Source organism: Budorcas taxicolor, chromosome 5 (assembly GCF_023091745.1).
Source record: "Budorcas taxicolor isolate Tak-1 chromosome 5, Takin1.1, whole genome shotgun sequence".
Taxonomy (NCBI): Eukaryota; Metazoa; Chordata; class Mammalia; order Artiodactyla; family Bovidae; genus Budorcas; species Budorcas taxicolor.
The window spans coordinates 70531901-70557146 of NC_068914.1; the positions used below are offsets into that span (position 1 = coordinate 70531901).

Here is a 25246-nt window from a genome sequence, read left to right on the forward strand (position 1 = left end):
CTCGCCTAAGAGAGGGTCAGGATCTGCAGATGTGAAAGTGGGACCAGAGCCAGCATCACCCCACGGTCTGACCAGCTGGCCTCTCCCTTGGGCTGCAGCTGACTCTGGAGAGGGGCTTTTAAAAAAACAGCTGGGTGCTTTGGGACAGGAAGTAGAGTTTGAGGAGAAGACTCCTAGCAAAGGAAAAAGTATTGATTCTCCGTGCTTGTATTCTGAGTCCCCCAAGCCAGAGTGGGCCAGGGACTGGAGAAGAGAAGGGTCAGAGTTCCGAGGGAGGGGTGCGTATTATTCTGGAAGGGGTGGAGTCCTGCAGGAAAAAGACAGGAAGAGGGCTGGAAAGGAGAGGAGGTTAGGAGAGAATCTAGGCCCCTTGGTCCCCCTCCCCCAGACTGAGATAAAGACTAGAATTCTGAAAGGTGATCTCATCACACAGAGCCAGGACTGGGGGAAGGGGTGGGCAGGGGGGTCACTGCTTTCTCCTGCTACAGTCACTTCCTCTACAGTCATAGGGAATCTTGGGAGAATGGGGTCCTGGGTTCCAGCTCCCAGGCCATAAGGGCAATAGAAGCCAAATGTTGGGCCCCTTTGCAAAACACTACCCCCATTGCCACCCCCACCCCGACCCCATCCCTTCCTACAATTCTCCAGGTTTGTAGCAATCAGGCCAGTTTAACCAAGAAGACACAGAAGGGCCAAAGCAACCCCTTCTCCACCACCACCAGGCTCTTGGTCAACCTCCAGATTTTAGGAAGGGACATTTACAACCAAAAAGGGGGAGGCTTGGACCAGAAATCTCCTGGTGAATAACCGCAAACTCCTGGACTCCTGAGTTTTCAATTCTAGCAACTTGGGGGTGGGGCGTGGGGAGCGGAGAGCGCTGTAGGTCCTCCACCAGATCAGGCTGACTGCGAGTACTCTGTACCTCAACTCCTGAGTCCCAAAGCCAGCTGGCTGGAACCCAGGCACCCCGTGGCCCCGGAAGGCAAGGGGGAATCCCAGTTGGCCAGCTGCCAGAGGAGTCTCCTCTCTCTTTAGACCCCGGAGTCTCCTCCCTGAATTAGTCGGGGAGACCCCACACACATATTTCACACTCCCTCCGCCCTCCAGAGGTGATTCCTTTCCTCATTAGGAAATTCTCCACTCCCTTTTTCCGACTCCTTTTCCGAGCGTTTACGTTGTACATCTGGAAAGGATGCGAGAGGAAGGAGGGGGAAGCAGAGAGAAGGAGGGGGAGAACCCAAACCCGCCCAGTCTGACCCAGTCCAGACAACCGGCCTCCAGCTGGGGCTGGGGCGAGGGAAGTGGAGAGGTGCGGCCCCCCCACGCCCCTTCGGGGTGGGGGGCGCGGGCTCAGCGTTCCAGGGACCCAGGAATGCCCCCCCTCTCACCCCCCCGGCAGGCGGGGGGAGGGCTCAGCCGGGAGTTTGGCAAACTCCTCCCCGCGTTGAGTCATTCGCCTCTGGGAGGTTTAGGAAGCGGCTCCGGGTCGGTGGCCCCAGGACAGGGAAGAGCGGGCGCTATGGGGAGCCGGACGCCAGGGTCCCCTCTCCACGCCGTGCAGCTGCGCCGGGGCGCCCGGCGCGGCCCCCGGCTGCTGCCGTTGTTGCTGCTGCTGCTGCCGCCGCCGCCCCGGGTCGGGGGCTTCAATTTGGACGCGGAGGCCCCGGCAGTGCTCTCCGGGCCCCCGGGCTCCTTCTTCGGCTTCTCGGTGGAGTTTTACCGGCCGGGGACGGACGGGTGAGTTGAGGAGGGTTGGCGGCGGGCTGGCGGAGGGCGGGGGTGCGCGCCTGGAGACTGGGGGCGCGGCTGGAGTCTGGAGGGGACCGAGGCTTGAGTTTGGGAGGCGGAGTTTGGAGGAACTGGGGCTGGAGTTGGGGGCCCGCGCTAAAGTTGGGGGCCCGCGCTGGAGTAGGGAGGGGACAGTGGCCGGCGTGGTGGGGGGTGGGCAGGAGTTTGAGAGCGATCAACGGAGAGACATGTGTGGGGTGGGGAGAGGACACGAAGCTGCAAGCTGGAGAAGTCTGGGCAGGGGTCTTGCGGCCAAGAGAGAGGAGGGCGCGGGAAAGGAGAGCAGAGGGTCTCTGGTTGAGACTGGAGAACTGCGGGGACCGGAGGCGGATGGGGACGGAGAGGGGGCGCGGAGGCCAGGAGGCTTTCGAGAGCACTGGGGAACCCCGGGACCCCTGAGGGCCATTGTGCTCAGAGAGGACGAGACGAAACAGAATGAGCTGTATGGTGTAAGAAGGAAGTCGGAGGCTGAAGGGGGTCCCGGAGGTTAAATGGGGGCCAGCCTCATCCTCCCCTCCCCCCTCAACTCAGACTGGGAAAGACCCGGGAGGGGGATGGCGGCTCCCTCCCCTTCCCCCTCGGTCTCCTACTCAGCCCGCCACCCGCTACCCCATCTCTGTTCAGACGCGGGGATCCGGGAAGTTGGGAGAGTCCCGGGACTGTGGTCCTGGGGGGCGCTGGGGCTGGGGGCTGGCTCAGCCAAGGGCGGGTACTGGGATGTGTCGGGAGGGGTGTGTGTGCGCGCGTGAAGGGGGGTGGGCGGTTTCCCTCTTCCTCTAGCTCTTGGGAGGAAGAGAAAAGCTGATTTCCTGTAGCTAGTCGGCTGGAGCTGAACTGAGACCGGGACTTCTGGGGCTGGGGTCGGAAGCTTGGGAGACGCGGGCTCCGAGGGCCCAAGAGCGTCAGAACACAGGACCTCAGCCTCCGGGAAGTCTCCAAGGAGGATCCCAGTTCCCAACTCAGCAGGGTAACAAGCAGCCTGGATCCTGTGTGCCCACAGGCTTGGGGAGACAAGCTGGGCAACATAAAAACAAGGGTGTTTGCTTAAATGTGGAGAGTGAGGTGTAGTAAGAGGGGAAGGAAGCTGCTCCCGGGCTGGGACAGGGACTCCCGGTGCCAGGTGACTGATCCTCGACCTCTGAAGTCCTCTTTCTACGTGTGTCTCTGGGCCCTGAGCCTGCCACTGCTCCTCACCATCACCCCGCACCACTGCTCTTCACCACCACCACAACCACTCCTGGTATCCGGGTTTGATAGGCTCTCTGTCAAAGAGGTGAGCTGTTTTTACACATACAGTTAGCTGGTATCTACTCATTCCTTTCCTTTTGGAGAAAAGGGGTTAATCTAGGTACTTCCACTTGGGTACAGGGACAGATTTCTCCTTTGTCTGGAGGACCTGAGGATGGGAAAAAAAGAAAGATGGTTAGGCTCCAGCTGTTGGTTCTGGACTATTCAAGGTCCCCACCCAACCCCCACCCCACCCCCCTGGCCTCTTGCCCAAACCCCATTGCATCACCCTGGCCTAGAGTCTCTGCCAGGCCTGGCCTCCCCAAGGCCCCCTCAAATTGCTTACCGCAACCCTAATGGAGAAGAGAAGAGGGAGGGAGGGGATGGGATCCTTCCCCACATCAGGGCACCAGGGCTGGGGTCAGTTATCTGGCTCTTTACCTTCCTCTTACCCAACCCCCACCTAACAAGTGTCATCTCCCTTTTAAAACATGCCTCTGAAACATCTGGACTTTCACACATTCCAGGTTCCCTAGGTGTCTGTTTGGCCCCTGGCCTGATCCTGCAATCCCCAAAGCCCTTTTCTAGAGCAGGACCCAGCAACATTCTCAACCCCTCCCCCTCCCCTTCTGCTCATCTCTCCTCCCAAGAGAACCCAGGTGTCCAGCTTGCACACCTCCCCCTCTCGTTTTCTCTGTACAAAGCACTCTTAGAATAGGACTTGGAACATTCCACCTCCCCAGTGACCTCCCTCCCCACCACAGCTGGGCCTCCAAGCCCTCCTCCCTGCAAGGGACAAACATAGCCCCTCACCTGGGGCCATCGCTGGAGAGGGAGGGCCTCGGTGTTCTCAGCCTCCTCCCTCACCTCTCACGGTGGAAACTGAAAGGGCATCAGAGGGCAGGGTAAGCACGGAGAGAAGTTCCACGGTAGGAAAGGGCCAGGCTTTAAGTCAGGTTGAGCTGGGTGTGCATCCAGGCCCCACCTCTTGTTTTTTGTGTAACCTGGGGTGAGCTACTTAAGACTTAAATCTTGGAACCTGATCCTCTCCTGAAAATCAGACACCTACCTTATGAGGCTGTTCTGAGGACTAATTGAGACAATATGTATAAAGGGACCTGGTCCACAGAGGGTGATCAGTATACATGGGAGGCCTGACTTTTATGAGGTACCTAATTTCTGTTTCTGGTTCCCTCCTCCCTGCACACCACCTAGTTCATCTAAGTTTTTCACCATTTCTTCCTGGCGTTTAGTATTTGCTTATAGCAGTGATAGCTATAAGCACATTTCTTTGCATTTTCATACCAGTTTTTCTGTTGGATCATTACAAAAATCCTTGCCTTAGACAGATGAAGCTTACTGTCCCCATTGTGTGTATATATATGTGTGTATATATATATATATATATATATTTCAGGAGTTATGACTATGAAGGTTATGAAGGTTAGAACTAGAAGTTTGTTTAGAGACCATCCAAGGGCAACCCATCATCTTACAGGTAGAGAATTCAAGTCTTGGAAAGGGGAAATCAGTAACTTGGCCCAAGAGGTGCGCTTAAAAGGTGCACCAGCCTTAGCCTACCTCCTTAGCCCTTTGTAGTACTGCCACAAGTAGAGGCAACTCTTCCTCCTCAGCCAGCCAGGCATCTGCCTGGAGAGTACAATGGGGGACCCAGAACCAGGTGTTTCCTCTGGCCTGGCCAGGGCTGCTGTAGGACCTGCAGGAGCTGAGTCGGTCCGTTTGCTACTCTCCACCCCCGACCTTGTTAGGCCATCAGAGTCAAACAGTAACCATGTATTGAACAGGAACTTGGTTAATCAGAAGCCTGACTGGTGAGATAGTGGAGAGGAGGGGACAACTTGGCAACAAGGTAGACGAGGCAACAGGACTCCCAGCTTCTGGCTCTTCCATTGGAAAAGATTCTGAGTGATCCTGGACATGTGACTTAACTTCTCTGGGACTTAGTTTCCCCCTCTGTACAATGAAGACAGGGGCCTGGATAAGCTGTATTTTTTGTTAAAGTTTTCTTTCTTCTTTTCCATCTTCCTTTCTTTCTTTCTTTTCTTCCTTCCTTCCTTCCTTTCTTTTTCTTTCTAATTCAGATGACATCTTACCAGGGCATTCTACATAAAACAGAGACAAGAGATTGCTCTGAAAGAAGGGGAGCAGTGTCAGGACCAAACTGGCTTCCACTTACTCGATGTGGCAGCCCTGAGGCTTCTCCAAGAAAGTCTTCAATCCCGGAGATGCCCTCCTCGGCGCCTTCCAGCTGGGGCAGCCTGTGTCTCCAAGAACCAAGTCTAGTATACCAGGGTTCTGAGGCTTCAGAATAAATTATGGCAATTACTTTTTCCCTTGGTCGCCATAGTTTGGAAGAGTTTATCTGCCAAGCTGCACTGAGGAAGGAATAATTAATTCCTTTTTCCTGTTTTTTATCAACTAGAAGTTAGAACAAGAAGACATCCATAGCTGCCAATCAGAGCTTCTGACCAATATGAGATAACCAGGTTCCCCACAGGAGTCGATATAATTACAGCCCAAAGCAAATACACTTGAGGTTTTAATTAGCCTGGGCTGCCTTATCAGGTAAATGCATGATTTCCGTTAGGCTTTCTGAAATAATGAAAATAGCCCAAGGACCCTCTGTTGTTACCTTCTTGGACCCCTAGTAGGATCCATCTGCTGTAAGATTTAGGAAGCAGGAACCAGGAGTGGGAGAATAAGGATAAGCTATGTGAGGTGCCACGCCGGACACCGGGTGCCTTGCTCGGCAATGGGGGAGGGCACTATTGACTGGACTTGGAGGAGATGGGAAGGAAGGGCCATGCATCCTCAGTTGTAAGCCACAGGCGGTGCGGGGCAGGTCTGAGTTGGGATCTGTGTCCGTCGCCTGCGTGCCAGGCCCCTTGAACCTTCACTCAGCCACAGCCTAGGCCCCTGTCCCACAAGCCTGGGGGATTTATAAACCTTGTAAGGCCCCTCTCACACCTTCCCGCCCCCCCACAAACTCCAGGCTTCTTCCTCAGGCTTTGCTTCCCCCACCCAGGGAAGTGGTGGGAGAATCGGGGGTGGGAGTAGGGTCCCTTGGCCAAGGCCTGGAAGAGTATCAGAGCTCTGGAAGACTTTGAGGTAACCATTGCAACCTCGTCACCCAGAGGAAGCAGGAAAGGGTATTCCCAAGTCTCCACTGAGCTCGTGCCTGACCCAGAACTCCTGTACCACTGCTGTTTTCTGGAGCTGCCTCTGCTACGGGGGATTGCACCCCTCTTCTCCCCCAGCCCTGGGGCAAGGCAATCTCTCCCCAACACCAACCTCACCTACTAGGCCTGGCAGCCAACCAGGTCACTGTGCCTCTGAGTAGCCAGCTCCCACCCACCCCCAGCTGGCTGTACCGCCTGAGTGAGAGGGGTGGGGCCCAGCAGGCGGGTGGGAGACAAACGGAGAAGTGAGAGGTTGGAAACAGACAGGAAGCCACAGGCAGTAAACATTTCCTGTCCCCAGGGTAACCGAGGCTGGCACCCCACCCCCCATCACTCCAGGAACTCTCACTCCGGGCCTCCCCTCCTGTTGCTCTGGACCCTTCTTCTCCCTGCTCCGTCCTCATCCTCTGGTCCAGCCACCCTCACTTCAGTCCTTTGGAGCCGCCCTCTCTGGTGCTCCCATCCTGTTCCTCTTGGACACCACCCCTTCGTCCCTCCCCTACTCAGTGTGCCTGCCACTGTCACCCATCCTGTCTCCCAACCCATCCCCGTGTCTCACACACCCCTGATTTTGTGATCTCTATCATAACCTCAGACTTGGGGACTCCTGGTAAGAAAGGCTGATGAAGGGATCCAAATATCAAGAAAAGGGTGGGTGTTGGGGGTGCTGAGAGCTGAAAGGGGCCAGAATCCAACAGAGATAGACAAGCCCAAGATGTGAGATAGAAGAACAAAGGGGGACAGACCGAAAACCAGAGCCAAGAGCACAAGCAGTCATGGGGCAGAGGAACAGATTGAGAAGCGGTGCCAGAGGCAGATACGGGAGGAGAGCAGAGGCCAAGGCTGGCAGGGACACTGGGTCAGTTGCCCCGGCTGCCAGATGCAGTCCTCATGGGAGACTCTGGAAGAGAAAGCCCAGAGGGCTGCCAGCTGCACTGAGGCCTTGGAGGCAAAGGACCCAGAAGTGATAGAGGCAGAGCCAGAGGCAGGAAGATTACCCAGGACCTTCGCTGACACCACGCCATTACAGAGGACCCCCAGCAAAGGCAACCTCCTCCTCATCCTCTCAGGGGGAACGAGGCACCGTGTCCATAACTGAGAGCCAGCAGAGCGAGATCTGAATTCGGATTTGAGGGATGGTGTATGGGAAAGGTGTTAAGAGGCTGAGACAGAGATCCAGTCAGGATGGGGAGGTCCCACCGGAGCCCAGGGTGAGGGCAGGCCCAGGCCCCGGGGAACAATCTGTTCTCACCATCCTCCAGGGCCTCTCTCCACTTCTACTGCCTGATTTCCAAGCCTCACATTTTCCTCCTACACACCCCAGGGCTGGGCAGCCGGACGCCTGGGTCTTGCCCAGAGAAGGGCTTTAGCTTGGGAGCAGAGGGTAGGTAAAAGGACTCTGGGGTTCCAGGGGCTGCACCTCCAGTCTTCGCAGATCCATAGAGGAGATGGGGAAGTTGGGGTCCAGGCCCTCTGGCCCCAACCCCTTCCCAGAATTGACTCTGGTTCCTCCCTCTAATGACGGGAAGGTAGGAAAGGAGAGGGTTCGGGGGAGGGGGAGGAGGGGCTGTGTTAGTGACAGCGGCACATGGGGACCGCCTGACTCCAGCCTGTGCCTCTGGCATCCGTGGCATCTTCGGAGATATAAATACAACTCGGGGGGCATCTATCCCACCCCCAGCCAGCCCCTCCCCGCCTGGGGAGACTGTAGAAGAGTTAGGAGCCCCCCTGAAATGTCTCTCCTTTCCTCTCCGCAGGGTCAGCGTGCTGGTGGGGGCGCCCAAGGCTAACACCAGCCAGCCGGGAGTGCTGCAGGGCGGTGCCGTCTACCTCTGCCCCTGGGGCACCAGCCCGGCACAGTGCACCCCCATTGAATTTGACAGCAAAGGTAACCCGCTTCGCAGGTCGGGGAGGGACTAAAGGGTGGGACTGAGGCTGGGAGGCGGGGCCCAGGCGGGATCGGGAGCGCGGGGCGGAGCCTAACCAGCGCCAGGGCCACGTGCTCCCGGGCTCTGGGACTCCAGCTCCGCGCAGCAGTGATGCAGCGGCTCCCCGTGGCACTCACACCACGTTCCCAGTCCAGCCCAGCCCAAGGAGGGCGGGCATGATTCAGAAACATGTGGCTCTCATTTTCCCTGAATCACCCACACTCTGGGAGGCCAGGGCAGTAACACAGACAAAGACAGGGAGAGTCACAGAACCTAGTCCAATTCTTTTAACTAAGCACTGACTAAGTGATAATGCGTGCCAGGCTCTGTGCTCTGTGCTGCAGGGGCTTGAAACATGATTAAGCAACCGACCGCAAGGAGCTTAAGGTCCCAAGTAGATGCAGAGATGGACCAAGGGAGACAGGCTGAGAAATAGTAATAACAGCTAACACTTGAAGAACACTTGCTATGCACTGGGCAACGTTGTTGGCACTTTACACATATTAACGCACTTCATCCTTTGAATGAGGGCATGAGGTATTATTACCCCCATTTTATAGGAAATGGGTTAAGTAACTTGTCTAAGGTCACACAGCTAGTAAAAGGTGGAGCAGGGATATGAACTTGAGCAGTCTGACTCCATAGAGCAACTGGGGTGAGGGGACAAAAGAGGAGAGCATCAAAAGACAGAGACAGTGAGGGAGGGGTGGTGTAAGAGCACAAAACCAATTGATTTTTTTTTAAGTATATATTTATTTATGTGGCTGCATCCAGCCTTCGTCGTGGCATTCGCGTAGATCTTTCATCGAGGTCCACGGACAGGCTAGTTGTGGTGCACAGGCTTAGTTGCTCTGAAGTGTGTGAGATCTTAGTTCCCTGACCAAGAATGGAACCCATGTCCCCTGCATTGAAAAGTGGATTCTTCACCACTGAACCATCAGGGAAGTCCCTGATTATTATTATTATTATTTTTAATCTGAAAGACAAGTGAGAAGCAAAGGAATAAGAAAGGCTGTCTTAAGAAAGGCAGAGAGGGCTTGGAAGGATAGAGACAGACAGACAGACAGATGCATGAACACATACACACACATAGACAGGGCAGAGATCCAGAGCTGTAAGAAAGGTCCAGGTCATAGAACAGGTGCTAAGACACAAGCCCAGGTGTAGACAGACGTGCACCCAGAGGGTTGCCCTGTCAGGAAATAGGCATTCTTCCCCACCTTATCACAAGCATCCTTGTCCCAGCTGGGTGAGGAGGCGAGCACACCAGGGGACTGCAACTCTAGAAACCCCAGGTTCTGTGTGTGTGCACGTGTGCATATGTGCACACATGGGTGTATGTGCACACGTGCAGCAGCAGATGAGTCAGGCCACAACAAGCAGACTGTAAAGACCCTTCCTCACTTTCCCTCCCACGAGTCATGGGCTCAGGGCTTGCAAGTGCTGAGATACCCCCAGGCTGAGGGCAGGGGCTGCTCTAAGGCTCGGCTGCCCATAGCTGGCATGACCCCACTCTCTCACTTCCCCAAGGCTCTCGGATCTTGGAGTCCTCAACGTCCAGCCCCGAGGGAGAGGAGCCTGTGGAGTACAAGTCCCTGCAGTGGTTTGGGGCGACAGTGCGAGCCCATGGCTCCTCCATCTTGGTGAGGGCCCAGCAGGCTGAGTGCCATGATGGGCCAGAGGGGTAGTGGCTGGGGATAACAGCACAGTGAGGAGGGAGGGAAGAGAGGCCCTGTGGACTAAACCTGGCACCGCCTCCTCCTGGGCCCTCCCAGGCCTGTGCTCCCCTCTACAGCTGGCGCACCGAGAAGGAGCCGCAGAGTGATCCCGTGGGCACCTGCTACCTCTCCACAGGCAACTTCACCCGGATTCTGGAGTATGCACCCTGCCGCTCAGGTAGCGCAGGGGTGGCGTGAGTCCCCACAGTCCCCCACCCCCAACGGCCTTGATAGCCCACTCTCTGGCCCAGGGAGGTCCTTTCTAGGGCCCCCTCTCCCCTTGCCTTCCCCAAACTCTCTGCTCTTTCCTGCCTGACCCTTCTGTGCAGAGCGTCTTCCCACCACCTTCTCCTCTTGCAGATTTCAGCCAAGAAGCAGGGCAGGGTTACTGCCAAGGGGGCTTCAGTGCCGAGTTCACCAAGGTGAGAAGGGATCTGGGAGGAACCTGGCTGTGGGTAGTGGATGCAGGGGAATCAGGACCAGATGCAGACTCACCTTCTTCCCCTGCACAGACTGGGCGTGTAGTCCTGGGTGGACCAGGGAGCTATTTCTGGCAAGGTGAGTCCTTCCTCCACTGTCCCTGCGTCCGTCTCCCGCACCCAGCCTCTCATCCCTCTCTCAGCCCAAGACCACCATCCTTCCTTCCTCTGCCCCTGTCCCAGTACTCCTCTTCCTGTCCTCTGAGACTTACCTGTCCTCTCCCACCAGCCTCCAAAAGCTTCCCCTCCTTGAACCAGACTCCTGAATGTCTCCCCATCAGCCCCCAGTGCCCCAATCCCTGCCACCTCCTTCTCCGGCCATCCCCTCTTTATCCCCTTCTCCAGGCCAGATCCTGTCCGCCACCCAGGAGCAGATTGCAGAATCCTATTATCCCGGGTACCTGATCAACCCAGTTCGGGGACAGCTGCAGACTCGCCAAGCCAGTTCCATCTACGATGACAGCTACCTGGGTGAGTGAGCAAATGGGTGGGAGCTGCCGGGGGAGAACCTGGGGGGGCCCCTGTCCTCACTCACCCCTCGCCTCCCTTCTCCCACCCAGGCATCCCCAGCCCCTGGCCCCATGTGTCATGTGTGGGCTGACTATGAAGGCTCAGTAGGGGTGGGGAAGGGATGGGCCAAGACAGAGGGGTCCCCAAAGCAAGAAACCTAATATCCATCCACCTGTCCCCCAGGATACTCTGTGGCTGTGGGTGAATTCAGTGGTGATGATAGAGAAGGTGAGTGTGTCCCCAGGCTGGGGCCAAGGGAGGGGGCAGATGAAGACCCCAGATCTGGAGCCCCAAGGACTGAGACATTTTTGTATGACTCCCCTTCCCCTGCCCTTAGCCTGCAACCTTTTCTTCCCTTTCCAGACTTCGTTGCTGGTGTGCCCAAAGGGAACCTCACCTACGGCTATGTAAGGCCCAGCCTGACCCTCCCTCCCCTCACCCCCTCCCCTGCCTAATCACGAAGAACCATGCATGGTGATTTGGGAGGGTTCAAAAAGTGGACCAGAACACAGGCTCTTGGGTCAGACCAGGGTTCAAGTTCTGGCACTTACTCTGGATGAATCTGTGATTTATTCCTATCCCACTTCATTCTGTAAAAATCTGAGTCTGCTTAACCTCTCTGAGCCTCACTCTTCTCTAAATAATGGGATAATAATAGTTCTGACCTCACAAGGCTCTTGTAAGGATGAAGTGAGATAAGGCACGTGAAAGTACTTAGTGAACTCTTAGGCAGGGTACAACTGTAGTTGTTATTATTAGACCATGGCGAGTGCTTTAAAAAGGATATAGATAAGAATACCATAGGAGTCCATTCAATTACCAACATTTATTAGGGCAAGGTATGAGATAAGAAGATGAATAAGACATCACACCCCATCTTGTACGGCTTCTAATCAAGTATGTAAGATAAGACATACATATGATGGTAATCTAGCTTGCAGCTCTTATGCATACGCCCCTCAGTGCATCGGGCGCTGTCCACTCGTGATTTCTATTCTTCCCAACAAGCTTATCGGGGGAGATATTACCAGTCACATTTTACATATGAGAAAGCTGAGACTCGAAGAGACCAAGTAAGTTGTTTAAGATCACCCAGTTAGTAAGTGGCTAGACAGAGATTTAAAACCAGACCTGTCTTATTCCAAAGTCAGCATTCTTTCTGCACTAACATAAATTTCAGAAAAGTGGTTAAGATGATACAGCAGTTTGGGGGGAGTAAGAACCTCCTTTCTAGGGTGGGGATGGATCAGAAAAGGTTCTGTGAACAGCCAGAGGAGATGAGGAAACACAGCATCCTAGACAGGAGCATGAGAAAAGCGTGGAAGGAAAGGGAAACAGTTCAGGCCAGTTTAGCACGGGCTGACTGACAGTGGAGAGACTAAAGAGAGACTGGGGGAGTCCCTGGTGCTCCAGTTGCTATGAATCCATGCTTTCAATGCAAGGGGTCTGGGTTCAGTCCCTGAACATGAGGGAACTAGATCCCTTATGTCACAACGAAAGATCCTGCACGCCACAACTAAGACCCAGTGCAGCCAAACAAAAAAAGAGAGGCTGGGCAAAAACAGGTTGGGTGCAGAGTCTCCAGGGCCTCAGAGGACCAGCCAGTAAGCTGAGATTGGGCCATGGCTGCGGGGAAACACCACGATTTCCCAAGCCAGCAGTGTCCCTCCTAGACCAGCTCTAGGGTGATCAGTCTCGGTGCCGTGGGGAAGGGCACTGGGGGGAAGGGAATGTCCAAGGCAAGGGGAGACCAGGGCTTTCTCCAGCATTCCTTGGGGAGGGCTCACACCAGAGGAATAGCAGCAAGACTGGGGAAGAGAATGAAGAGTCAAGAGACCAGTAGAGCCCATCCCTAAGGGGCGACATGGGCGAGACATGAGTGTATGTGGTTTGGGAGGGCTGGGGCATGAAGCTTCAATCATTCAGCTAATAATTAGTGAGTGTCTGCTCTCACCAAGCATGACTTTAAGCTCTGGGGAGAAAGCAAAGAACAAAACAGCTCCTGCCTTCACTGATCTCGCATTCTAGTAGGTAGATCAGATGCACAACAGACAGATAAGTACGGAATCTCTCAGTAGTGGTTGATAGGTGACATGGAGGAAAACAATGAAGTCCACCTGAGATGGAGCCACCAGTATAGAGATAAGACTATGGCGAAGGCAAAGCAAAGAAGGGAATTACGGGACAAGTGGTCTGTGTCTCCAAGGAATGACTGCCCCTGGGTATCCTGCACCCATCTGTCCTCCATCCAAGTCTGGGACCAATGGGTGTATCTCCTCATCCCCAGGTCACCATCCTTAATGGCTCAGACATCCGGTCCCTCTACAACTTTTCAGGGGAACAGGTGAGGACATCCCCTCTACAACCCAGCTTGGCCCTCTGCCAGCCAAGCCCTGGCCCTGAGTCATAAGCTCAGCCCAACTTCTCAGGCTCCCTGGAGTCCCTGACTTCCCCCCACAGCCCTTGTTGACTGACTCCCTGGTACTGACCCGCTGCTGCCGCTCTGTCCCCCCACCAGATGGCCTCCTACTTTGGCTACGCAGTGGCCGCCACAGACGTCAACGGGGATGGGTGAGTAGTGGAGATGACACAGTGGTGCCCTCCCCAGGGGCAAGGAGTGGGGGTGGGACAGAAAAATGCAAGGAGAGTTCCTATCTGGATTCTCCTCCTGCCTGCATACCCTCGGCTCAGGGGCAAGGAGAGAGCTGAGCGCCAAAGGCCAGATCTCAGGTCTCTCCCTTGGGTGGGAAAGAGCCGGGAATCCAGGATGCTTGGGCTTTCCTGGTGCTGGGACTGAAGAGGGGATGGGGAAGAACAGGGTCTCAGGATGCCGGTGTTTCCCCCATCCTCAGGCTGGACGACTTGCTGGTAGGGGCGCCCCTGCTCATGGAGCGGACAGCCGACGGGCGGCCACAGGAGGTGGGCAGGGTCTACATCTACCTGCAGCGCCTGGCTGGCATGGAGCCCACGCCCACCCTGACCCTCACTGGCCAGGATGAGTTTGGCCGGTTCGGCAGCTCCCTGACCCCCCTGGGGGATCTAGACCAGGATGGCTACAATGGTAAGCACGCTATGGGCTCGAGTGGCTGAGGAGGAGCCAGGGGCCTGAGTCAGAAGGGATCTGGGGAGAGGTAACTGTCAGATAAGATAACCAAGACCTCCCAGCGTCTCCTGGAGGATTTTAATCCTAATGTCTAGATCTTGGGGCTTGAAGAGTTTAGCATACTGGGAATGACAGATGGGAAAAATAGGATCCTGGGTCCTGGGGTCTGGTGGTAGAGGTTTGAACTCCTGGATTCCTGGCCTGCTGACTGGTGTGTGTTGTGTGTTTTGCAGATGTAGCCATTGGGGCTGCCTTTGGTGGGGAGAACCGGCAGGGAGTGGTGTTTATATTCCCTGGGGGCCCAGGGGGTCTGGCATCTAAGCCTTCCCAGGTTTTGCTGCCCCTGTGGGCAGCTGGCCAGACACCGGACTTCTTTGGCTCTGCCCTTCGAGGAGGCCGAGACCTAGATGGCAATGGATACCCTGGTGAGTGGTGCCCGAGGCCCCTTTCAGCTGAGAATTCCCTGGTCGCAGACCCCCTAGCCTCTCTAATGTATTTGCCTAAGCTCCTGGGTGCTGTTCTAGGATGTGCCACCAGATGGCAATGCCCCCTCACTTCAGCCTCCTTGAAAAAGCAGCTAGAAAGGGTTGGGAAGAATTCTGTCTGGGGGTCTGCTATATGGGGTAGTTTCTTTTGATTTCTTGCAGATCTGATTGTGGGGTCCTTTGGTGTAGACAAGGCTGTGGTATACAGGTATGAACTCGGGCAGGGGATAGCCTGGGAAACACAGGAACTGGGGGATTTCTCAACAGGGCTGAGTTTGGGGAAGTGTACAAACTGGGATCCTGGAGCTTGGGCATCGGCTTCCTGTGCCCGGGTTCCTGAGGAGCCTTAGTTCTTTGACCCCCACGTTCACTCTTGGCAGGGGTCGCCCCATCGTGTCTGCCAGTGCCTCCCTCACCATCTTTCCCGCCATGTTCAACCCAGAAGAGCACAGCTGCAGCTTGGAGGGAAATCCTGTGACTTGGTGAGTGGGGGGGGTGGGGGAGGGAGATTGCAGGATGGAATCTGGGGGTACCTCATCTGTGCCTGGAAGTGGGGAGGGTGAGCAGGCCTTTGAAAGGAGGCACATGGGCCTGTCCCAGTCCGGGTCTGTCTGGGAGGCAGGCAGAGAATACGATGCCTGTTCCAGGTGAATACACCAGCTTTCCTTTTGGTCCTCTAGCATCAATCTCAGCTTCTGCCTCAATGCTTCTGGAAAACATGTTCCTGACTCCATCGGTGAGGGAGACTGCATGAACCTTTTGGGCACTGGGGCGGGGGTGGAAGGGCTGGGGACCTGGGGACCTCTTTTCTCTCTGGATAAATTAGGAGAGGGGAAGATGCTGCTTAACGTACATGCACGGCCACAGGCTTCACGGTGGAGCTCCAGTTGGACTGGCAGAAGCAGAAGGGCGGGGTACGGCGGGCGCTGTTCCTGGCCTCCCGACAGGCCACCCTGACCCAGACCCTGCTCATCCAGAACGGGGCTCGGGAGGACTGCAGAGAGATGAAGATCTACCTCAGGGTAGGGGCAAGAGGGCGGGGCGTGGACTGGCTTGGGGAGGGTGGCCACATAGAACCGGGGACCCCTCCTGAAGGGAAGAGGACTGGGAGATTCCAGTGAAGGTCCTGGGACTTTGGGGGGCTGGGGCAGGGTTCCTTTCTGTCCAAAGAGCTGGGAACCAGGCTGCCTCAGAAGCAATGAGCGCGGTTGTTGGGACACCTAAATTCTTGAGGGTCTTGCATGGACAAAGGGAGATGTGAGAGGATGAGGAGCAGGGTCGCCAAGTCCCCTGTGTCCCCTGACTCTGAACCCTCCCGCCCACCGCCGCCCCAGAACGAGTCAGAGTTTCGAGATAAACTCTCCCCGATTCACATCGCCCTCAATTTCTCCCTGGACCCTCAAGCCCCAGTGGACAGCCACGGCCTCCGGCCAGTCCTACACTACCAGAGCAAGAGCCGCATAGAGGACAAGGTGAGGCAGGGTGGAGAGACAGGCCAGGAGGAGAGGGGCCTGGGCCCCTGGGGACGGGGCCCTGGAGCAGGGAGCTGACAGCTTGGGAGGCAGTTGCAACTCCCCCTCTCACGGCTGCCCCACTCTCCAGGCTCAGATCTTGCTGGACTGTGGAGAAGACAATATCTGTGTGCCAGACCTACAGCTGGAAGTGTTTGGGTGAGTGAAGGCTGACATCAGGCTGGGGGGTTCCAGATGCTGAAGTCACCTAGCAGGACACATGGAGCTTGGAAGCACCTGGCACGTGGAGAAGAAGAAGAACATATCAGCTGGCTGTGTGACCTCGGGAAATCATGCAACTTCTCTGTATACTGGGAATAATAGCATCTATTTCTCTAGCTTTTTGGAAGGATTAAATGAAATAATCTACATAAACCATCTAGCCTAGTGCCTGCCATAAAGCTACAAGTCAGTGAGCGGTGTCTATTATTATTATATTATTATCGTTATGGCCCATTGTCTGGCTTGGGGATTAATTCTCCAGTGTCCCTGACCCCTGTGTCCCCTCCAGGGAGCAGAACCACGTATACCTGGGCGACAAGAATTCTCTGAACCTCACTTTCCACGCCCAGAATGTGGGTGAGGGTGGCGCCTACGAGGCAGAGCTTCGGGTCACGGCCCCTCCGGAAGCTGAGTACTCGGGACTCGTCAGACACCCAGGGGTGAGTGAGGACCCGCAGGAGGGGCTTGGGAGGAGACCCTGCCAGAGGGACACCGAAGCCTTACCTGCACCCACCCCACCTCCAGAACTTCTCCAGCCTGAGCTGTGACTACTTTGCTGTGAACCAGAGTCGTCTGCTGGTGTGTGACCTGGGCAACCCCATGAAGGCCGGGGCCAGCGTAAGTCTGGGGTCATCTCACGCCGAGCTGAGCTGGGGGGAAAGGAAGGAGGGCCGCAGTTGGTGTGTGGCAGACGCCCGGTCTAACAGCCCACTTGTCCGTCCTCCCTGTCCCGCAGCTCTGGGGTGGTCTTCGGTTCACAGTCCCTCACCTCAGGGACACGAAGAAAACCATCCAGTTTGACTTCCAGATCCTCAGGTAGGGAGGGGGCGGGGCAGGGGCAGAGTCCGGCGCAGGTGGCATTCTGGCTGGGCTCTAGCACCAGCAGAGTCTCTCCTCGTCCCACAGCAAGAATCTCAACAACTCGCAAAGCGACGTGGTTTCCTTCCGGCTCTCGGTGGAGGCTCAGGCCCAGGTCTCTCTTAACGGGTCAGTGCCCGGGCAAAACGGGGCGTCTCTGGCAGGGGAGACGGACTTCTAGCAAAGGAGGCATATGAAATGGGGTCCCTTCCACTGTCCTCTAAACCACCCTGCTCTGCAGGGTCTCCAAGCCCGAGGCAGTGCTATTTCCGGTGAGCGACTGGCGTCCCCAAGACCAGCCGCAGGAGGAGGGTGACGTGGGCCCTGCCGTCCACCATGTCTATGAGGTGCGCGGGCTGCTGGGAATGGAGGGCGGGGCTAGAATGAATGACAGGGAAGGAGGAGCCAGTATGAGTGACAGAGGGCTGGGGCCAGCCTGAGGGGCTGAGGGGAAGAGGGGCAAAGGAGAGGTAAAGGCCTGGACAGGATCAGTGAGACACCAGCCAGCTGAGTGACTTAGAAGGGGAGGCTGGAGCCACCTCCAGGAGGGTTGGCTGGAAAGGATTTCTTCTCTGCCCATTGACTTCCTGCCTCACTCCTGAGACTCAGAGCAGAGAAGAGTGGGCCACTGGGACCCGGGTCTCAACAGGGAAGAATCGCTCCCTCCCTTCCCATGATGACTGTGCCTTCCTCTCCTCAGCTCATCAACCTGGGCCCCAGCTCCATTAGCCAGGGCGTGTTGGAGCTCAGCTGTCCCCATGCTCTGGATGGCCAGCAGCTCCTCTACGTGACCAGGGTCACAGGACTCAACAACTGCACCACCAGTCACCCTCCCAACCCAGAGGGCCTGGAGGTGAGGGGCCTGGGGACTGGCCGGGAGGTGGGGGGCACCAAGTCGATGGTAGTTGGGGAAGTTCGCAGGGACCTAGAAGAGCTAATGAGGATGTGCCTGGAGCTAGGACTTAGGCCACTGGAAGGCAGTCAGAAGTCCCACAGACACCTTGAGGCCCTGGGAGGGGAAAAGATTGTTCTAAGCACTGCATTTCTGTCTTTCTGCCTGAAGTATCCTTCCCTGATTCCATGCCCTGGCATACTCCTAGGGCCCAGCTCAGCACCACCCCTTCTGGAAAGCCTTCTTCAGACCCATTCCCCTAGACCCCAGTGTCTGTTTTAAAGTTCATTTTATTCATAGACAACATTTAAATTAAATGAATGACTGTACAGAACCATGTTACTGGCTCAGGAAATATCACAGGAACCAAAATTTACAAGGTCCCTACTCTCATGGAGTTAGAGGAGGGTAGTAAACAATAAGGTTTCCCAGGTGGTACAGTGGTAAAGAATCTTCCTGTCAGTGCAGGAGATGCAAGAGAGGAGAGTTCTATCCCTGGATCGGGAAGATCCCCTGGAGTAGGAAATGGCAACCCACTCCAGTTTTCTTGCCTGGGAAATCCCACAGTTAGTGGAGCCTGATGGGCTCCATGGGGTCACAAAGAGTCAGGCATGACTGAGCAACTAAGCGTGTGCACACAATAAGAAACAGAGGAACAGGTATTGAAAAGTGATGGAAGTGCAGTGCTCACATGCTGGGGCGGGGTGGAGCTGGGAGTGTCTGAGCTGGATCATCAGGGAAAACCTCTTGAGGAAGGAACAGGTGAATTGAGTATGAAAAATAAGGATGAAACTGCTCGTGAAGACTCAAGAAAGAGTATTCCAAGCAGAGGGAACAGCCAGTGCAAAGGCCTCAAGGCAGAGACAGTGCCCTAATTATTTATTGACACATCGCCTCCTCCTAAACTCCAGGGACCAAATCTTACTCGTTTCAACGAGTTTGCTGCCTTGCCATAGGAGGTGGTCAGTTGCATGGATGGAAGACCAGGTCAAAGCTGCTGCAGACCCCAAATGCAGGCTGACTCAGATGCTGTAATGAGGTGGGAGAGGCAGCTAATGGTCTCTTTCCTCTTCCAGTTGGATCCCGAGGGTTCCCAGCACCACCGGCTGCAAAGACGGGATGTTCCAGGTCGGAGCCCTGCCTCCTCAGGGCCTCAGATTCTGGTAAGTTGTCCTGAGAATGAGGTCTGGGCCCAAGTGTTGAGTACCTCTGTGGGTCCTCAGAGCCACCAGAAGGGCAGAACTCACGGTTCAAGCCTCCTATTTCTTCCCAGAAATGCCCAGAGGCAGAGTGTTTCAAGCTGCGCTGCGAGCTAGGGCCACTCCACCGGCAAGAGAGCCGAAGTCTGCAACTGCATTTCCGCGTCTGGGCCAAGACTTTCCTACAGGTGAGGGAGCCTCACCTCAGTCCTGACCCCTGACCCCTGACCTTCAGGTCTGCTGGACTGACTCCCGCTTTCCCCACTGCCCTAGCCACCCCCTTTCGTGACTGGGACCCAGACAGCCCCACTCCCCTCCCTCACCGTTGTTTGGACAGGGCTGTGTGTCCTTGGCGACACCTAGTGGCCTCACTGGGAGCGACAGCTTCCCTTTTCTGGCCCATTAGGAGGGGAGGGCTGGAGGGAGACCAGCCGGCAAATAAGGACAGAAAGACAGAGACAGAGGATGAATCCATCGTGGAGAGGCAAGCAGATGTATAAACAGGAAATAGTAGTCATTTGTTGAGTGCACACTATGGGGTAAACATTGTCCTAGGTGCTTAGCCCATATTAATGACTCAAGAAATTTTTTTTCTATTGAACATGCCGTTATCTAATTATCCACTATTCAGTTATAACTATTTAGTTACACATTTATTTTCTCTTATAAGGACTATAGAGAGAGATTCAGAGAATGAGTTCAAAATAGGGAAAGATTATAACCAGAGCCAGAAACTGGGGAGCCCGATGTCCTCCAGATGCCAAGAGGGGCCACCCTGAACACCTTTCCCCCACCCACAGCGGGAGCACCAGCCATTTAGCCTGCAGTGTGAGGCCGTGTATGAAGCCCTGAAGATGCCCTATAAAATCCTGCCTCGGCAGCTTCCCCAAAAGGAGCTGCAGGTAAGTCTAAGGCCAGCAGGCTGGGCCGTGAAAGACAGAGTTCTGGGCCTGGCACGAGGACTACATGACGGGCGCTGGCCCGATTATGGTAACAAACATTGACTGAGCGCCTGCTGTGTGCCAGGCACTGTGCTAAGTCCCGGGAACACAGTGATAAGCAAGATGGACAGGGCAGTGAGAAGACTGTGACAGGGTCAGCATGTTTAGACCACATCAGAGGGGACTTGAACACACACTTGCAGAATTGGGAAAGGCTGTCTGGAAGAAGTGATGTTTCAGCAAGACCTGAAGACTGCATGGGATCTACCAGGCTAACCGGTCAGGAAAGGAGTCTTTTCTGGGGAGAGGAAATGAGCAGGAGTGAAGGCCTGAAAGAAACAGTAATGCACATTTTAGAAATTTGAAGTTCAGAATTCTGTTAGCCTAAAATGGGAGTGGCAAGTGGGAGCCAGGTGTAGGGTGGGAAGAACCAGACGGCTTTCCAGTGACCTGTCCTGGCTTGCTCCCCAGGTGGCCACGGCTGTGCAGTGGATCAAGGCAGAAGGCAGCCACGGGGTCCCTCTCTGGATCATTATCCTAGCCATCCTCATTGGCCTCCTGCTGCTCGGTCTGCTCATCTATATCCTCTACAAGGTCAGCCACATCCTACTCAACTTGGCCTTCTCTCACCAGGTTCTGCCCTTGACCCAGCACACTCCCTAGTAGCTGCCTCCAGACCAGTTCTCCAGCCACACGCATCCCCTCTGGACACTGCCTATACCATCCCTTCTTTCCTTCTACAGCCCCTAGCTTAGAAAGAGTTCTCTTGACTCAAGCTGATAAGTTTACCAATACTTTCAAAATCAAGGTGACTCACAAGTGGCCAGTGTGTGGCACATGTGTGTGTCACCTCCACCAGAAACCCATGGTAGCCATCCCTAACTGATCATACTCTAGAAATAGCCTCAGAATCCTTCTCAAGAGGCAGCCACTTCTAGGCAGCGAGACTTCAAATCTGTTTGCCATCCCTGGCTTAACTGTGGGCATTTTTACAACACCAAAGCAGCCCAGCCTAAGGCCTCCTGGCCCATTAGACCTCTTGGAGAGGTAGTCTTCACAGCCTGAATTTGGGCCACTTTTGCAAGATGGGGAGACTGGAAGCACTGAAGTCATCTTTGTCCCCTCCTGGGATAAGATCTGCAGAGAACTAACTCAGTTCTCCCTCCTTTCTTCTCATTAGCTCGGATTCTTCAAACGCTCCCTCCCGTACGGCACCGCCATGGAAAAAGCTCAGCTCAAGCCTCCAGCCACCTCCGATGCCTGATTCCTCCCAATCTTGAAGGCCCAGTCCCCCCACCCTCAGTCTACTGACAGGGAGGGGGCTGGGCGCTTCCTGAAGGTGCTGAGGGCCAGGGAGAAGCTCCTCTCCCCAGCCCAGAGACATACTTGAAGGGCCAGAGCCGGGAGGTGAGGAGCTGGGGATCCCCTCCCCCCATGCACTGTGAAGGACCCTCGTTTACACATGCCCTCCTCATGGATGAGGGAACTCAGATCCAGGGACAGAGGCCCCAGCCTCCCTGCCACCTTTGCATTTTGGAGAATTTCCTGAAAACACCTTGGAACCAGAACTAGGGGATCCAATCCCAGTTCTCCGGCTCAGATGTGGCACCAGGACTTCCTGTCCAGCTCCAACCCCGCAGAGATATGTCGTCGGCCTTGCCAGAGATCCACAGGAAGCCCCCAGCTAAGAGCCTGGAACCTGGGGAGCGAGACATGGCAGCTCTGGACAGCCCCCACCCCAGTGGGCCAACAAAGAACACTAACCATGGATGGCACCCCAGGCCCAGCTCAGGACAGATCCCACACCAGGATCCATGCTGGCCCAGAAGCAGCTCCAAGGGGAACCAGAACTTTCACAGGGCCAGATCGAACCTGGGGCCGGGGCCTGAAGTTCATCTGGGACCCAGACTCAGACGTTGGTAACCTAACTAGGCAGATCCAGGACATTTGAGCCTGCTCCAGACCTGGGCCTGGAGACCAAATCCACCTCTGACTCAGGAGAAGTCAGGAATTGCCCAGGACCCTGAAGGGGCCATGATGGTAACAGATCTGGAACCTTAACCCTGGCTGGACGTAGGCCCTCTCAGTCCTCCGCAGAAAGGGGAGCCTGCTGTCCCGGGCCTGCGGGTTTGGGTTCTGCCCACCAGCTGCACTGACGCTGCCCCTCCTCTCCCTACCCAACCCTCCCCTCACCTCGGCTCCGGACACCCGGGACTTATTTAAACTCTGTTGCAAGTGCAATAAACCCGGCCCGGTGCCCCCACTGATCAGAGCTGGAGTCTGTCCTCTCCCTACTCTTTCCAGATCTTTCCTGGAACCAGGCCTCTTGGTGGATAGGAAATGTTTCTTGCAGTCTCTTTGCACTGGGAGCCAGGAGTATGACCCCCAGGAACTGTGGAACTAGTTTTGGGGTTACCTTTTCTTACATGGAAGAGATGATGGAAGGGGTGAGAGCAGGACTTGACCTGCCCATCCCCCAGCCCCACCAGGTCTGATGCCAACGCCTCTAAGAGAACAGGGAGAGGAGTCCCTTCTCTTTGGATTTGAGGGTTAGGGAAGGATACGAAAGGAGAGGTCAGAGCTGAAGGCGGAGGAAGGTGGCCCAGAAGATTCACTTGGGCTCCCAGAAATTAGAATAATGGAAAGGGTTGAGAGAAAAGGCCACAGAACGAAATCAGAAGAAAGCCAGTTGGGTTTGTGTTTTGTTTTCATTACCCATTGTATTCCGATGGGTGCTGCTGCTTCTGCTGCTAAGTCGCTTCAGTCGTGTCCAACTCTGTGTGACCCCATAGATGGCAGCCCACCAGGCTCCCCCGTCTCTGGGATTCTCCAGGCAAGAACACTGGAGTGGGTTGCCATTTCCTTCTCCAATGCAGGAAAGTGAAAAGTGAAAGTGAAGTCGCTCAGTCGTGTCCAACTCTTAGCGACCCCATGGACTGCAGCCTACCAGGCTCCTCCGTCCATGGGATTTTCCAGACGAGTACTAGAGTGGGGTGCCATTGCCTTCTCCATGAGGGAATGTTAAATAGTTTACATACATTATCTCATTTAATTTCGATCAAATTAAATGTGTGAGGCAAGCACAATTAACCCCATTTACACAAGGGGAAATTGAGGTCCAGAGAAGTTATATAACTTGCCCAAGGTCACAGAGTCTAATTCAGCCTTGCCTGACTGAAAGCCCATATTATTAACCGACATGACAGACGGTTCAGGTCTTTGAAGATAAAGTGAGGGAACCCCTCAGCATCCTCTGTCTCCTGGAGGCCTATTTTAAACTAATGTCCAGCAAGAGCATGGGGAGGGGTGCTGAAATTCAAACAGGATTGTTAGAGGCAAACGTGTCTATGTCCTGCTAGACTGAGGTCAGCCACCAGAGGGCAGCACAGTCACAAATTTATGGGAATTTGCAGAAGGGAGCCTATGTATGAGGTCCTCACCCTCTTCCTCCATCAAGACAATTCTTATTAACTTAGGCTCCTGCCTCGCAGTTTCAGCATGATCTCAAAATATGTCTCCTGGGAGTTCAAACCTGCTCTACACTCCAATTTTCAACTTCTTAATAATTCTGTAACTCAGAAACTTCTTCCCAGAACCCATAAATGAAGGACTATAGGGAGGGCAAGACCTGATAAGGCAAAGAGCTACCCAGTATTTCCAAGGATGACAGCTGTGGCATAGCAAGGCACTGAGACTTCTCCAAGAATGAAATCCCATATTCGCCTTCTTGGGGGATGGGTGGGAATGGCAACAGCCATACTCCAGGGGCCAAATCTGAGATTTACACTATGATTAGGAGGAAACAAGGAGGGGAAGTGGGCTGTATTGGGCTGGTATCATGGGTGTGTCTGTGTAGTTAGTGCCTGTACCTTTGAGTCTCTGAGAATGACAGGGTCTCTCTCAAGGAGGCACAATACAAGGTAGGAATTCCCTGGGCTCAGAAGTGCTGCAGATGTGGCCCAGCAAGTTTTGCCTTCTGAATCTCCCAGCTCCTCCAAAGCATGTCTGCCTCTCATCTTGAGACTTGAGTGATGCAGAGAGACAAGAGAGTAGGGGAAGGCCCAAGCCCTAGCCCTGTCTGTGTCAGTGGAGACGGAAAGGAGGCCTGGGACGGGAACAGAGCAGCTGGGGGCGCGTAAGGGGGAGGGGGCTTAGGAGAGGCAGCTGGCAAGCGGGAAGATGATCTGGGGGTCTCAAGTTTCTTGACATCAATTAGAGCAGCCGGCCTGGGCTCATTAGTAGCCCGGGGTGCAGGGCTCATCAATAATGAATTCACCCCTCACACTGCCCCCCTCCAGCTGCCTGCAAGGTCACCCCGCCCTCCAGCCAGCTGCCTCCCCTTGGCGAGCTAAGCAACCCCCCTTCTGAGACCCCTCTAACTCAGGGTCCTGGGGGGTACAGAGTGGGAGGGTGGACAAAGCTGAGGGCAAAGGGGTCTCTATCACTAATCAACTATGTCTGATGCTGACTCTAGTCTGCTCGGGAGTCTGCCCAGGAGGAGAAAGAATAGCAAGAGGCAAGGCGGGAGTATATGTGTGTTGGGGGTGGATAACAAGAACTGGGAAGAGCAAGCTTGGTGATACGAGGCTGGAACAGCATGGTGGTAGGTCGGATCTGGACCACAAGGACAAACTCTGATGGGCTAGGAGACCTACCTCCTCCCCCAAGGTCAGATTGAGGCACAAAGCCACAGTCTCCCTAGATCTCTGGGCCTCTGGATCAGAACAAGACCAAGGCATTAGGACCCCCAGAATTCACTGGCCCTTGAGCTGGAGCATCTCAGCAGGTAAAGAAACAGATATTTTTTTCAAACCAGATCAGTGGGGTGAGGACAAGAAACTGCTGAGGCCCAGAAACAGGAACTTAAACTTCCTGTACCTTAATTAGCCATATAGTCCTAAATTTCCTGCAGAACCCAGGAATGCTACGCTCCAGTCCTCTTCCTCTTTTCTAGACTATTCCAAGACGCCAGTCCCCCCCCCCCACCCTCCTCCCGACCTCTGCCTCCCCGCCTCCACGCTCCCTAAATCCCAAGTGTTCTAGTTCCTAGTCACACCTACTTTCCCTCTGGCTGGGGCTGGCCTGAAGCTGGCTGCTTGGCATTCTGGGAAATCCTCCTGCCCACCCTCCTGGGGCAGGTACAGACAGGTCCAGGCTGCAGCAGCTGCATCTTTTCCAGACACCT

At 55.1% G+C, this 25246-nt stretch overlaps 1 protein-coding gene across 2 annotated transcripts; it reads left to right on the forward strand.

The window, feature by feature from the left end:
- The first annotated feature begins 1357 nt into the window (after positions 1-1357).
- Positions 1358-22668, forward strand: ITGA5 (integrin subunit alpha 5). Of its 2 annotated transcripts, XM_052641284.1 has the most exons (30): positions 1358-1737; positions 7973-8103; positions 9674-9786; positions 9919-10039; positions 10222-10283; positions 10374-10419; positions 10686-10811; positions 11034-11078; positions 11214-11257; positions 13138-13194; positions 13369-13421; positions 13703-13911; positions 14187-14378; positions 14601-14646; positions 14819-14920; positions 15119-15174; positions 15306-15460; positions 15773-15910; positions 16041-16108; positions 16461-16611; positions 16697-16789; positions 16908-16987; positions 17078-17158; positions 17271-17376; positions 17730-17882; positions 18998-19084; positions 19195-19308; positions 19921-20022; positions 20533-20655; positions 21242-22667. In XM_052641284.1, the coding sequence occupies exons 1-30, from the start codon at positions 1373-1375 to the stop codon at positions 21323-21325; spliced, it is 3303 nt and encodes a 1100-aa protein (XP_052497244.1). In that variant the 5' UTR covers positions 1358-1372; the 3' UTR covers positions 21326-22667. The 2 variants fall into 2 exon arrangements, with proteins under 2 accessions (XP_052497244.1, XP_052497245.1); XM_052641285.1 differs by lacking the exon at positions 15773-15910 and having other exon boundaries at positions 1457-1737; positions 21242-22668.
- Positions 22669-25246: the final 2578 nt, after the last annotated feature.